The following is a 12,178-nucleotide window of genomic DNA, read 5'->3' on the forward strand; positions in this document are numbered from 1 at the left end:
CGCCGGGGCCCTTGGGAGGATGGGGGGCGCCCAGACGCCTGGGCCCCTGGGGGAGGTACCTGGACGCCTGGGCCCCTGGCAGGGTGGGGGGTGCCCAGACACCTGGGCCCCTCGGGAAGGTACCCGGACGCCTGGGCCCCTGGCAGGGTGGGGGGTGCCCAGACGCCTGGGCCCCTCGGGAAGGTACCCGGACACCTGGGCCCCTGGCAGGGTGGGGGGTGCCCGGATGCCTGGGCCCCTTGGGGAGTTACCCGGTCACCTGGGCCCCTGGCAGGATGGGGGTGCCCGGACGCCTGGGCCCCAGGGGGAGGTGCCTGGAAACCGGGGCCCCTGGGAGGGTGGGGGCGCCCGGACGCCTGGGTCCCTCGGGAAGGTACCCGGACGCCTGGTCCCCTGGCAGGGTGGGGGGTGCCCGGATGACTGGGTCCCTCGGGGAGGTACCCGGACACCTGGGCCCCTGGCAGGGTGGGGGGGTGCCCGGATGACTGGGTCCCTCGGGGAGGTACCCGGACGCCTGGTCCCCTGGCAGGGTGGGGGGTGCCCGGATGACTGGGTCCCTTGGGGAGGTACCCGGACACCTGGGCCCCTGGCAGGGTGGGGGGGTGCCCGGACGCCTGGGCCCCAGGGGGAGGTACCTGGTTGCCTGGACCCCTGGGTAAGGATGGGGGGCACCCGGACGCCTGGGCCCCTGGTGGTGGGGGAGGGGGGGCACTCTGGGGCCCCTGGGTCCCTTTGGGCGCCCTGGGGGGCGGTGAGGGGCGGCGGGGGGGCCCGGACGCCTGGGCCCCTGGTGGCGGGGCCGCGGCTCGGGGGGCGCGTGGCCCCGCTGACGGCTCGCGCAGCGCCCGGCGCCCCCCCGGAGAACGTCACGGCCGAGCGCGAGGGCGCCCGGGCCCGGGTGCGCTGGGCCGCGCCGCGCGGGCCCCTCAACGGGGAGCTGCGGGGCTACCGGCTGGGCTACCGCCGGCCCGGCGCCCCCGAGGTGAGAGCCCGGCCCGCGCCCCACTGCACGCCCCACTGCGTAGCCTGCCGCGCGCCCCGTTGCGCGCCCCGTTGCGTGTGCCCCATTGCTTGTCCCATTGCACGCCCCACTGCACACCCCAGTGTGCCCCATTGCGCGCCCCATTGCGCACCCCGTTGCCTGTCCCGTTGCACACCCCGTTGTGTATGCCATTGATGTGTCCCATTGCGCGCCCCGTTGCGTGACCCGTTGCACACCCCATTGCACGCCCCATTGCACACCCCGATGCACACCCCATTGCGCACCCTGTTGCACACCCCATTGCACACCCCATTGCACACCCCATTGCGCACCCCTTTGCATACCCCATTGCGCATCCTATTGTGCGTCCCATTGTGTGTCCCATTGCACACCCCGTTGCACACCCCATTGCACACCCCATTGTGCACCCCATTGCACATCTCATTGCACACCCCATTGCACGCCCCATTGCGTGTCCCATTGCACACCCTGTTGCACACCCCGTTGCACACCCCGTTGCATGCCCCATTGCACACCCCATTGCGCATCCCATTGCACACCCCATTGCACACCCCATTGCGTGTCCCATTGCACACCCCGTTGCACGCCCCGTTGCACACCCCGTTGCACGCCCCATTGTACACCCCCGTTGCACACCCCGTTGCACGCCCCATTGCACACCCCGTTGCACACCCCGTTGCACGCCCCATTGCACGCCCCAGCACCGTGCTGCTCTCCCCGCCGCTCACCCCGCTGCCCCACCGCTCGCCCCATTGCCTGCCCCGATGCTGCCCCGTGCCGGGCGCCACCGCCGGCCCCGTGTCCCCGCAGGTGGTGCTGGACGTGGGGCTGGCGCGGGAGGCCACGCTGGAGCTGCCGCCGGGCACCCGCAACGTGACGCTCCGCGTGCGGCCCTACACGGGGGCCGGTGCCGGGCCCTGGAGCCGCCCCGTCGCCCTGCCGGCCCGTGAGCCCCGCGCCGTCCCCGGCGTGTCCCCATGCGTCCTCACAGTGTCCTGTAGCGTCCCCACACGTCCTATGGCGTCCCCCGGTGTCCCCTTGGTGTCCCCCATGCAACCCTACAATGCCCTCTTGGTGTGCACATGGTATCCCTGTAGCATCCCCATGGTGTCCCCATGGCATCCCCTTGATGTCCCCATGGCATCCCCATGGTGTCCCCTTGGTGTCCCCTTGGTGTCCCCATGTCATCCCCTTGGTGTCCCTATGGTGTCCCTATGGTGTCCCCTTGGTGTCCCCTTGGTGTCCCCATGACATCCCCTTGGTGGCCCCATGGTGTTCCCTTGGTGTCCCCATGACATCCCCTTGATGTCCCCTTGGTGTCCCCATGTCATCCCCTTGGTGTCCCTATGGTGTCCCCTTGGTGTCCCCTTGGTGTCCCCATGACATCCCCTTGATGTCCCCTTGGTGTCCCCATGTCATCCCCTTGATGGCCACATGGTGTCCCCTTGGCATCCCCATGGTGTCCCCATGACATCCCCTTGATGCCCCCTTGGTGTCCCCATGTCATCCCCTTGGTGTCCCCATGGTGTCCCCATGGTGTCCCCATGACATCCCCTTGATGTCCCCTTGGTGTCCCCATGTCATCCCCTTGGCATCCCCATGGTGTCCCCATGTCGTCCCCATGATGTCCCCTTGATGTCCCTTGGTGTCCCCATGACATCCCCTTGGCATCCCCATGGTGTCCCCATGACATCCCCTTGGTGTCCCCATGGTGTCCCCATGTCGTCCCCATGACGTCCCCTTGGCATCCCCTTGGTGTCCCCTTGATGTCCCCTTGATGTCCCTTGGTGTCCCCATGACATCCCCTTGGTGTCCCCATGTCGTCCCCATGGTGTCCCCACGGTGTCCCCACGACACTCCCTTGGTGTCCCCCCCGTCCCCGCTGACGCCGCCGTCTCCCCACAGCCGGAGCGCCGCCGCCGGGTGACGGTGACGGTGACGGTGACGCCGCGGGGGCCACGTCGGCGGGGGCCGGCGCTGGCCCATCCCCGTCCCCGGCGGGCGCCCGGGGCTGGTGGCTGGCGGGGCCGGCGCTGGCGGCGCTGGGGGGGCTGGCGCTGGCCCTGGGGGCGCTGGGCGCCCGCCGGCGCCGCAAGGAGACGCGCTTCGGGTGAGCGGGGCCGGGGGGCCGGGGGGCCGGGGGGCGGCGGGGGACGCCGGGGCCCCGCTGCAGCCGCCCGTCCCCGCAGGGAGGCCTTCGAGCCCCGCGCCCGCCGCGGCGACCTGGTGGTGCAGTACCGCGTGCGCAAGACCTACAGCCGCCGCACCGCCGAGGCCACGCGTGAGTGTCCCCAACACCGCGCCGCGAGGGTTGCGTGCACCCAACGTGTCCCCAACACCGCGCCGCGAGGGTTGCGTGCACCTGGCGTGTCCCCAACACCGCGCCGCGAGGGTTGCGTGCACCCGGCGTGTCCCCAACACCGCGCCGCGAGAGTTGCGTGCACCTGGCGTGTCCCCAACACCGCGCCATGAGGGTTGCGTGCACCCGACGTGTCCCCAACACCGTGCTGCGAGGGTTGCATGCACCCGGCGTGTCCCCAACACCGCGCCGCGAGGGTTGCGTGCACCCGGCGTGTCCCCGCGCCGCACCGCGAGGGTTGCGTGCACCCAGCATGTCCCCAACACCGCGCCGTGAGGGTTGCGTGCACCCAACGTGTCCCCAACACCGCGCCGCGAGAGTTGCGTGCACCCGGCGTGTCCCCAACACCGCGCCGCGAGAGTTGCGTGCACCTGGCGTGTCCCCAACACCGCGCCGCGAGGGTTGCGTGCACCCGACGTGTCCCCAACACCGTGCCGCGAGGGTTGCGTGCACCCGGCGTGTCCCCAACACCGTGCCGCGAGGGTTGCGTGCACCCGGCGTGTCCCCGCGCCGCACCGCGAGGGTTGTGTGCACCCGGCGTGTCCCCAACACCGCGCCGCGAGGGTTGCGTGCACCCAACGTGTCCCCAACACCGCGCCGCGAGAGTTGCGTGCACCCGGCGTGTCCCCAACACCGCGCCGCGAGAGTTGCGTGCACCTGGCGTGTCCCCAACACCGCGCCATGAGGGTTGCGTGCACCCGACGTGTCCCCAACACCGTGCCGCGAGGGTTGCATGCACCCGGCGTGTCCCCAACACCGCGCCGCGAGGGTTGCGTGCACCCGGCGTGTCCCCGCGCCGCACCGCGAGGGTTGCGTGCACCCGGCGTGTCCCCAACACCGCGCCGCGAGGGTTGTGTGCACCCGGCGTGTCCCCAACACCGCGCCGCGAGGGTTGCGTGCACCCAGCATGTCCCCGCGCCGCACCGCGAGGGTTGTGTGCACCCGGCGTGTCCCCAACACCGCGCCGCGAGGGTTGCGTGCACCCGGCGTGTCCCCGCGCCGCACCGCGAGGGTTGCGTGCACCCGGCGTGTCCCCAACACCGCGCCGCGAGGGTTGTGTGCACCCGGCGTGTCCCCAACACCGCGCCGCGAGGGTTGCGTGCACCCAGCATGTCCCCGCGCCGCACCGCGAGGGTTGTGTGCACCCGGCGTGTCCCCAACACCGCGCCGCGAGGGTTGCGTGCACCCGGCGTGTCCCCGCGCCGCACCGCGAGGGTTGCGTGCACCCGGCGTGTCCCCAACACCGCGCCGCGAGGGTTGTGTGCACCCGGCGTGTCCCCAACACCGCGCCGCGAGGGTTGCGTGCACCCAGCATGTCCCCGCGCCGCACCGCGAGGGTTGTGTGCACCCGGCGTGTCCCCAACACCGCGCCGCGAGGGTTGCGTGCACCCGGCGTGTCCCCGCGCCGCACCGCGAGGGTTGCGTGCACCCGGCGTGTCCCCAACACCGCGCCGCGAGGGTTGCGTGCACCCAACGTGTCCCCAACACCGCGCCGCGAGGGTTGCGTGCACCCGGCGTGTCCCCAACACCGCGCCGCGAGGGTTGCGTGCATGCAACGTGTCCCCAACACCGCGCCGCGAGGGTTGCGTGCACCCAGCATGCCCCCAACACCGCGCCGCGAGGGTTGCGTGCACCCGGCGTGTCCCCAACACCGCGCCGCGAGGGTTGCGTGCACCCAACGTGTCCCCAACACCGCGCCGCGAGGGTTGCGTGCACCCAACGTGTCCCCAACACCGCGCCGCGAGGGTTGTGTGCACCCAGCGTGTTCCCAACACCGCGCCGCGAGGGTTGTGTGCACCCAGCATGCCCCCAACACTGCGCCGCGAGGGTTGCGTGCACCCAGCATGTCCCCAACACCGCGCCGCGAGGGTTGCGTGCACCCGGCGTGTCCCCAACACCGCGCTGTGAGGGTTGCGTGCACCCAACGTGTCCCCAACACTGCGCCGCGAGGGTTGTGTGCACCCAGCGTGTTCCCAACACCGCGCCGCGAGGGTTGTGTGCACCCAGCATGCCCCCAACACTGCGCCGCGAGGGTTGCGTGCACCCGGCGTGTCCCCAACACCGCGCCGCGAGGGTTGCGTGCACTCAGCATGTCCCCAACACCGCGCCGCGAGGGTTGTGTGCACCCAACGTGTCCCCAACACCGCGCCGCGAGGGTTGCGTGCACCCGGCGTGTCCCCAACACCGCGCCGCGAGGGTTGCGTGCACCCGGCGTGTCCCCAACACCGCGCCGCGAGGGTTGTGTGCACCCGACGTGTCCCCAACACCGTGCTGCGAGGGTTGCATGCACCCGGCGTGTCCCCAACACCGCGCCGCGAGGGTTGCGTGCACCCAACGTGTCCCCAACACCGCGCCGCGAGGGTTGCGTGCACCCAGCGTGTCCCCAACACCGCGCCGCGAGGGTTGCGTGCACCCAGCGTGTCCCCAACACCGCGCCGCGAGGGTTGCGTGCATGCAACGTGTTCCCCCGTGCTGCGCTGCGAGGGCTGCCTGTGCCCGGTGTGCGCCCTGCACTGCTCCGCGGGGCGGCCTGGCTCCCCGCGGTGGCACCGCACGCGTCCCCGCGCCGCCGTCCCCGACCCGCGCCGCCGTCCCCGCAGTGAACAGCCTGGGCATCAGCGACGAGCTGAAGGAGAAGCTGCGGGACGTCATGGTCGACCGGCACAAAGTGGCGCTGGGCAAGACGCTGGGCGAGGGTGAGCGCCGGGCGGCGCGGCACACGCGTGTGCGGCGGCACACGGCTCGGGGCGGCGGGACCTCCCAGGCCCCCGCGTTGCTCACAGCTGCCGCACACGGGGGCCGGGCTGGCGGGACGCAGCCCGCACATGTGCACACGCGTGTGTGTGCGGGTGGCGTGTGCGCGAGCATGCGGGCGTGTACAGGGAGGTGTGTGTGCACCTGGGTACATTGTGCACCCAGGCGTGTGCGTGCTCAGGCGTGTGCGTGCTCCGGCATGTGCATGGAGGCGTGTGTGTGTGCGCGTGGAGGTGTGTCAGTGCTCAGGCGTGTGCATGGAAGCATGTGCATGCTCAGGCGTGTGCGTAGAGGTGTGTGTGCATGCTCTGGCGTGTGCGTGTGCATGGAGGCATGTGCGTGCTCAGGGATGCACATGGAGACGTGCCTGGAGGCGTGTGCGTGTGCCTGGATGCGTGTGCGTGTGCCCGGAGGCGTGTGCGTGTGCCTGGAGGCGTGTGCGTGTGCCCGGAGGCGTGTGCGTGCTGCAGCATGTGCATGGAGGTGTGTGCGTGTGCCTGGAGGTGTGTGCGGGTGCCTGGATGCGTGTGCGTGTGCCCGGAGGCGTGTGCGTGTGCCTGGAGGCGTGTGCGTGTGCCCGGAGGCGTGTGCGTGCTGCAGCATGTGCATGGAGGCGTGTGCGTGTGCCTGGAGGTGTGTGCGGGTGCCTGGATGCGTGTGCGTGTGCCCGGAGGCGTGTGCGTGTGCCTGGAGGCGTGTGCGTGTGCCCGGAGGCGTGTGCGTGCTGCAGCATGTGCATGGAGGCGTGTGCGTGTGCCTGGAGGCGTGTGCGGGTGCCTGGATGCGTGTGCGTGTGCCCGGAGGCGTGTGCGTGTGCCTGGAGGCGTGTGCGTGTGCCCGGAGGCGTGTGCGTGCTGCAGCATGTGCATGGAGGCGTGTGCGTGTGCCTGGAGGCGTGTGCGTGTGCCTGGATGCGTGTGCGTGTGCCCGGAGGCGTGTGCGTGCTGCAGCATGTGCATGGAGGCGTGTGCGTGTGCCTGGAGGCGTGTGCGTGTGCCTGGAGGCGTGTGCATGCTGCAGCATGTGCCTGGAGGCGTGTGCGTGTGCCCGGAGGCGTGTGCGTGTGCCTGGAGGTGTGTGCGTGTGCCTGGATGCGTGTGCGTGTGCCTGGAGGTGTGTGCGTGTGCCCGGAGGCGTGTGTGTGTGCCCGGAGGCGTGTGCGTGCTGCAGCGTGTGCCCGGAGGCGTGTGCGTGTGCCCGGAGGCGTGTGCGTGTGCCCGGAGGTGTGTGCGTGTGCCCGGAGGCGTGTGTGTGTGCCCGGAGGCGTGTGCGTGCTGCAGCGTGTGCCCGGAGGCGTGTGCGTGTGCCCGGAGGCGTGTGCGTGTGCCCGGAGGCGTGTGCGTGCTGCAGCGTGTGCCCGGAGGCGTGTGCGTGCGCCCGGAGGCGTGTGCGTGTGCCCGGAGGCGTGTGCGTGCTGCAGCGTGTGCCCGGAGGCGTGTGCGTGTGCCCGGAGGCGTGTGCGTGTGCCCGGAGGCGTGTGCGTGCTGCAGCGTGTGCCCGGAGGCGTGTGCGTGTGCCCGGAGGCGTGTGCGTGCTGCAGCGTGTGCCCGGAGGCGTGTGCGTGTGCCCGGAGGTGTGTGCGTGCTGCAGCGTGCGCCCGGAGGCGTGTGCGTGTGCCCGGAGGCGTGTGCGTGTGCCTGGAGGCGTGTGCGTGCTGCAGCATGTGCCTGGAGGTGTGTGCATGTGCCCGGAGGTGTGTGCGTGCTGCAGCGTGCGCCCGGAGGCGTGTGCATGTGCCCGGAGGCGTGTGCGTGTGCCCGGAGGCGTGTGCGTGCTGCAGCGTGTGCCCGGAGGCGTGTGCGTGTGCCCGGAGGCGTGTGCGTGCTGCAGCGTGTGCCTGGAGGCATGTGCGTGTGCCCGGAGGCGTGTGCGTGCTGCAGCGTGTGCATGGAGGCGTGTGCATGTGCCTGGAGGCGTGTGCGTGTGCCCGGAGGCGTGTGCGTGCTGCAGCGTGCGCCCGGAGGCGTGTGCGTGTGCCCGGAGGCGTGTGCGTGTGCCCGGAGGCGTGTGCGTGCTGCAGCGTGTGCCCGGAGGCGTGTGCGTGTGCCCGGAGGCGTGTGCGTGTGCCCGGAGGCGTGTGCGTGCTGCAGCGTGCGCCCGGAGGCGTGTGCGTGTGCCCGGAGGCGTGTGCGTGCTGCAGCGTGTGCCCGGAGGCGTGTGCGTGTGCCCGGAGGCGTGTGCGTGCTGCAGCGTGTGCCCGGAGGCGTGTGCGTGTGCCCGGAGGTGTGTGCGTGCTGCAGCGTGCGCCCGGAGGCGTGTGCGTGTGCCCGGAGGCGTGTGCGTGTGCCTGGAGGCGTGTGCGTGCTGCAGCATGTGCCTGGAGGTGTGTGCATGTGCCCGGAGGTGTGTGCGTGCTGCAGCGTGCGCCCGGAGGCGTGTGCATGTGCCCGGAGGCGTGTGCGTGTGCCCGGAGGCGTGTGCGTGCTGCAGCGTGTGCCCGGAGGCGTGTGCGTGTGCCCGGAGGCGTGTGCGTGCTGCAGCGTGTGCATGGAGGCGTGTGCATGTGCCTGGAGGCGTGTGCGTGTGCCCGGAGGCGTGTGCGTGCTGCAGCGTGTGCCTGGAGGCGTGTGCGTGTGCCCGGAGGCGTGTGCGTGCTGCAGCGTGTGCCCGGAGGCGTGTGCGTGTGCCCGGAGGCGTGTGCGTGCTGCAGCGTGTGCCCGGAGGCGTGTGCGTGTGCCCGGAGGCGTGTGCGTGCTGCAGCGTGTGCCCGGAGGCGTGTGCGTGTGCCCGGAGGCGTGTGCGTGCTGCAGCGTGTGCCCGGAGGCGTGTGCGTGTGCCCGGAGGCGTGTGCGTGCTGCAGCGTGTGCCCGGAGGCGTGTGCGTGTGCCCGGAGGCGTGTGCGTGCCGCGCCGCGGTGCCGCCCCCAACCCTCTGCCGCCCGCAGGCGAGTTCGGCTCCGTCATGGAGGGGCAGCTCAACCAGGACAACCGCGTGCTCAAGGTGGCCGTGAAGACCATGAAGAGTGAGTGCGCCGGGGCTCAGCCCGCCGCGCCGCCGCCCGGGCGCCCCTCACGCCCCGCGCCTCTCCCCGCAGTCGCCATCTGCAGCCGCAGCGAGATGGAGGACTTCCTCAGCGAGGCCGTCTGCATGAAGGAGTTCGACCACCCCAACGTCATGCGGCTCATCGGTGCGGCGGGGCCGGGCGCGGGGTCGGCACCCTCCCCCTTGGGGTCGGCCATGTCCCCTGGGGTCTGCGACGTCCCCTGGGGTCTGCGACGGCCCCTGGGGGTCTGCAACGTCCCCTTGGGGTCTGCAATGTCCCCTTGGGGTCTGCACCCTCCCTTGGGGTCTGCAACGTCCCCTTGGGGTCTGCAATGTCCCTTTGGGGTCTGCAACATCCCTTGGGGTCTGCAACGTCCCTTGGGGTCGGCAACGTCCCTTGGGGTCTGCAACATCCCTTGGGGTCTGCAATGTCCCTTTGGGGTCTGCAACATCCCTTGGGGTCTGCAACATCCCTTGGGGTCTGCAATGGCCCCTGGGGGTCTGCAATGTCCCTTTGGGGTCTGCAATGTCCCTTTGGGGTCTGCACCCTCCCTTGGGGTCTGCAACGTCCCCTTTGGGGTCTGCAACATCCCCTTTGGGGTCTGCAATGGCCCCTTGGGGTCTGCACCCTCCCTTGGGGTCTGCAACGTCCCCTTGGGGTCTGCAACGTCCCCTATTGGGGTCTGCAATGGCCCCTTGGGGTCTGCACCCTCCCTTGGGGTCTGCAACGTCCCCTTGGGGTCTGCAACGTCCCCTTTGGGGTCTGCAACATCCCTTGGGGTCTGCAATGTCCCTTTGGGGTCTGCACCCTCCCTTGGGGTCTGCAACGGCCCCTTGGGGTCTGCAACATCCCCTTTGGGGTCTGCAATGGCCCCTTGGGGTCTGCACCCTCCCTTGGGGTCTGCAACGTCCCCTTGGGGTCTGCAACGTCCCCTTTGGGGTCTGCAACATCCCTTGGGGTCTGCAACGTCCCCTTGGGGTCTGCACCCTTCCTTGGGGTCTGCAATGTCCCTTTAGGGTCTGCAACGTCCCCTTTGGGGTCTGCAACGTCCCCTTGGGGTCTGCACCCTTCCTTGGGGTCTGCAACATCCCCTTTGGGGTCTGCAACATCCCCTTGGGGTCTGCAACATCCCCTTGGGGTCTGCAATGTCCCTTTGGGGTCTGCAACATCCCTTGGGGTCTGCAACGTCCCCTTGGGGTCTGCAATGTCCCTTTGGGGTCTGCAACATCCCCTTGGGGTCTGCAACATCCCTTGGGGTCTGCAACGTCCCCTTGGGGTCTGCAATGTCCCTTTGGGGTCTGCAACATCCCCTTGGGGTCTGCAACGTCCCCTTTAGGGTCTGCAATGGCCCCTTGGGGTCTGCAATGTCCCTTTGGGGTCTGCAACGTCCCCTTGGGGTCTGCAACGTCCCCTTTGGGGTCTGCAACATCCCCTTGGGGTCTGCACCCTTCCTTGGGGTCTGCAATGTCCCTTTAGGGTCTGCGATGTCCCCTGGGGGGTCTGCAATGTCTCTTTGGGATCTGCAACATCCCTTGGGGTCTGCAACGTCCCCTTTGGGGTCTGCAACGTCCTCTTGGGGTCTAGAACCCCCTATTGGGGTCTGCAATGTCCCCTTGGGGTCTGTAATGACCCTTTGGGGTCTGCAACATCCCTTGGGGTCTGCACCCTCCCTTGGGGTCTGCAATGTCCCTTTGGGGTCTGCACCCTCCCTTGGGGTCTGCAACATCCCTTGGGGTCTGCAACGTCCCCTTGGGGTCTGCAATGTCCCTTTGGGATCTGCACCCTCCCTTGGGGTCTGCAATGTGCCCTTGGGGTCCGCACTGCCCATTAGGGGCTGGCTCCCCCCTTGGGGTCTGCAGCCCGCGGCTGGGGCCGGCCCGGCGGGGGGAGGGGGGGTGCGGCGGGCGGGCCCAGGCGTCCGGCGGCGTGCTGAGCCCCCCGCAGGCGTGTGCCTGCAGAGCCGGGGCGGCCAGGGCTTCCCCTCGCCCGTCGTCATCCTGCCCTTCATGCAGCACGGCGACCTGCACAGCTTCCTGCTCTGCTCCCGCCTGGGCCACTGCCCCGTGGTCAGCCGGGGGCCGGGGGGGTCCTGGGGGTCCTGGGGGTCCTGGGGGGTCCTGGGGGGTCCTGGGGAGTCCTGGGGGGATGGGGGTCCTGGGGGTCCTGGGGAGTCCTGGGGGGTGGAGGTCCTGGGGGTCCTGGGGGTCCTGGGGGGTCCTGGGGGGTCCTGGGGGGTGGGGGTCGTGGGGAGTCCTGGGGGGTGGGGGTCCTGGGGGTCCTGGGGTCCTGGGGAGTCCTGGGGGGTGGGGGTCCTGGGGGTCCTGGGGTCCTGGGGGGTCCTGGGGGGGTGGGGGTCCTGGGGGGTCCTGGGGGTCCTGGGGGGTCCTGGGGAGTCCTGGGGGGATGGGGGTCCTGGGGGGTCCTGGGGAGTCCTGGGGGGTCCTGGGGGGATGGGGGGTCCTGGGGGGTCCTGGGGAGTCCTGGGGGGATGGGGGTCCTGGGGGGTCCTGGGGGTCCTGGGGAGTCCTGGGGGGTGGGGGTCCTGGGGGGTCCTGGGGAGTCCTGGGGGTCCTGGGGAGTCCTGGGGGGATGGGGGTCCTGGGGGGTCCTGGGGAGTCCTGGGGGGTCCTGGGGGGATGGGGGGTCCTGGGGGGTCCTGGGGGTCCTGGGGAGTCCTGGGGGGTGGGGGTCCTGGGGGGTCCCGGGGGTCCCGGGGGTCCTGGGGGTCCTGGGGGTCCTGGGGAGTCCTGGGGGGTGGGGGTCCCAGGGGTCCTGGGGGTCCTGGGGTCCTGGGGGGGTGGGAGTCCTGGGGGGTCCCGGGGGTCCCGGGGGTCCTGGGGGTCCTGGGGAGTCCTGGGGGGTGGGGGTCCCAGGGGTCCTGGGGGTCCTGGGGTCCTGGGGGGGTGGGAGTCCTGGGGGGATGGGGGTCCTGGGGGGTCCTGGGGAGTCCTGGGGGTCCTGGAGGGTCCTGGGGGTCCTGGGGGGATGGGGGGTGGGGGTCCCAGGGGTCCTGGGGGGGTGGGAGTCCTGGGGGGTCCCGGGGGTCCTGGGGGGTCCTGGGGAGTCCTGGGGGTCCTGG

General features: G+C 71.0%; 1 protein-coding gene across 1 annotated transcript in view; it reads left to right on the plus strand.

The window, feature by feature from the left end:
* The window catches only part of AXL (AXL receptor tyrosine kinase), a 34,885-nt gene that overhangs the window by 9,209 nt on the left and 13,498 nt on the right, over positions 1-12,178 (plus strand). The window contains exons 8-15 of the mRNA XM_068910536.1: positions 843-982; positions 1,814-1,949; positions 2,909-3,113; positions 3,193-3,284; positions 5,963-6,058; positions 9,001-9,078; positions 9,151-9,243; positions 11,044-11,165. Of these exons, the coding sequence (XP_068766637.1) occupies positions 843-982; positions 1,814-1,949; positions 2,909-3,113; positions 3,193-3,284; positions 5,963-6,058; positions 9,001-9,078; positions 9,151-9,243; positions 11,044-11,165 (962 nt within the window). The remainder of the gene's footprint in view (positions 1-842; positions 983-1,813; positions 1,950-2,908; positions 3,114-3,192; positions 3,285-5,962; positions 6,059-9,000; positions 9,079-9,150; positions 9,244-11,043; positions 11,166-12,178) is intronic.

Source organism: Struthio camelus, chromosome 16 (genome assembly GCF_040807025.1).
Source record: "Struthio camelus isolate bStrCam1 chromosome 16, bStrCam1.hap1, whole genome shotgun sequence".
NCBI classification, from domain to species: domain Eukaryota; kingdom Metazoa; phylum Chordata; class Aves; order Struthioniformes; family Struthionidae; genus Struthio; species Struthio camelus.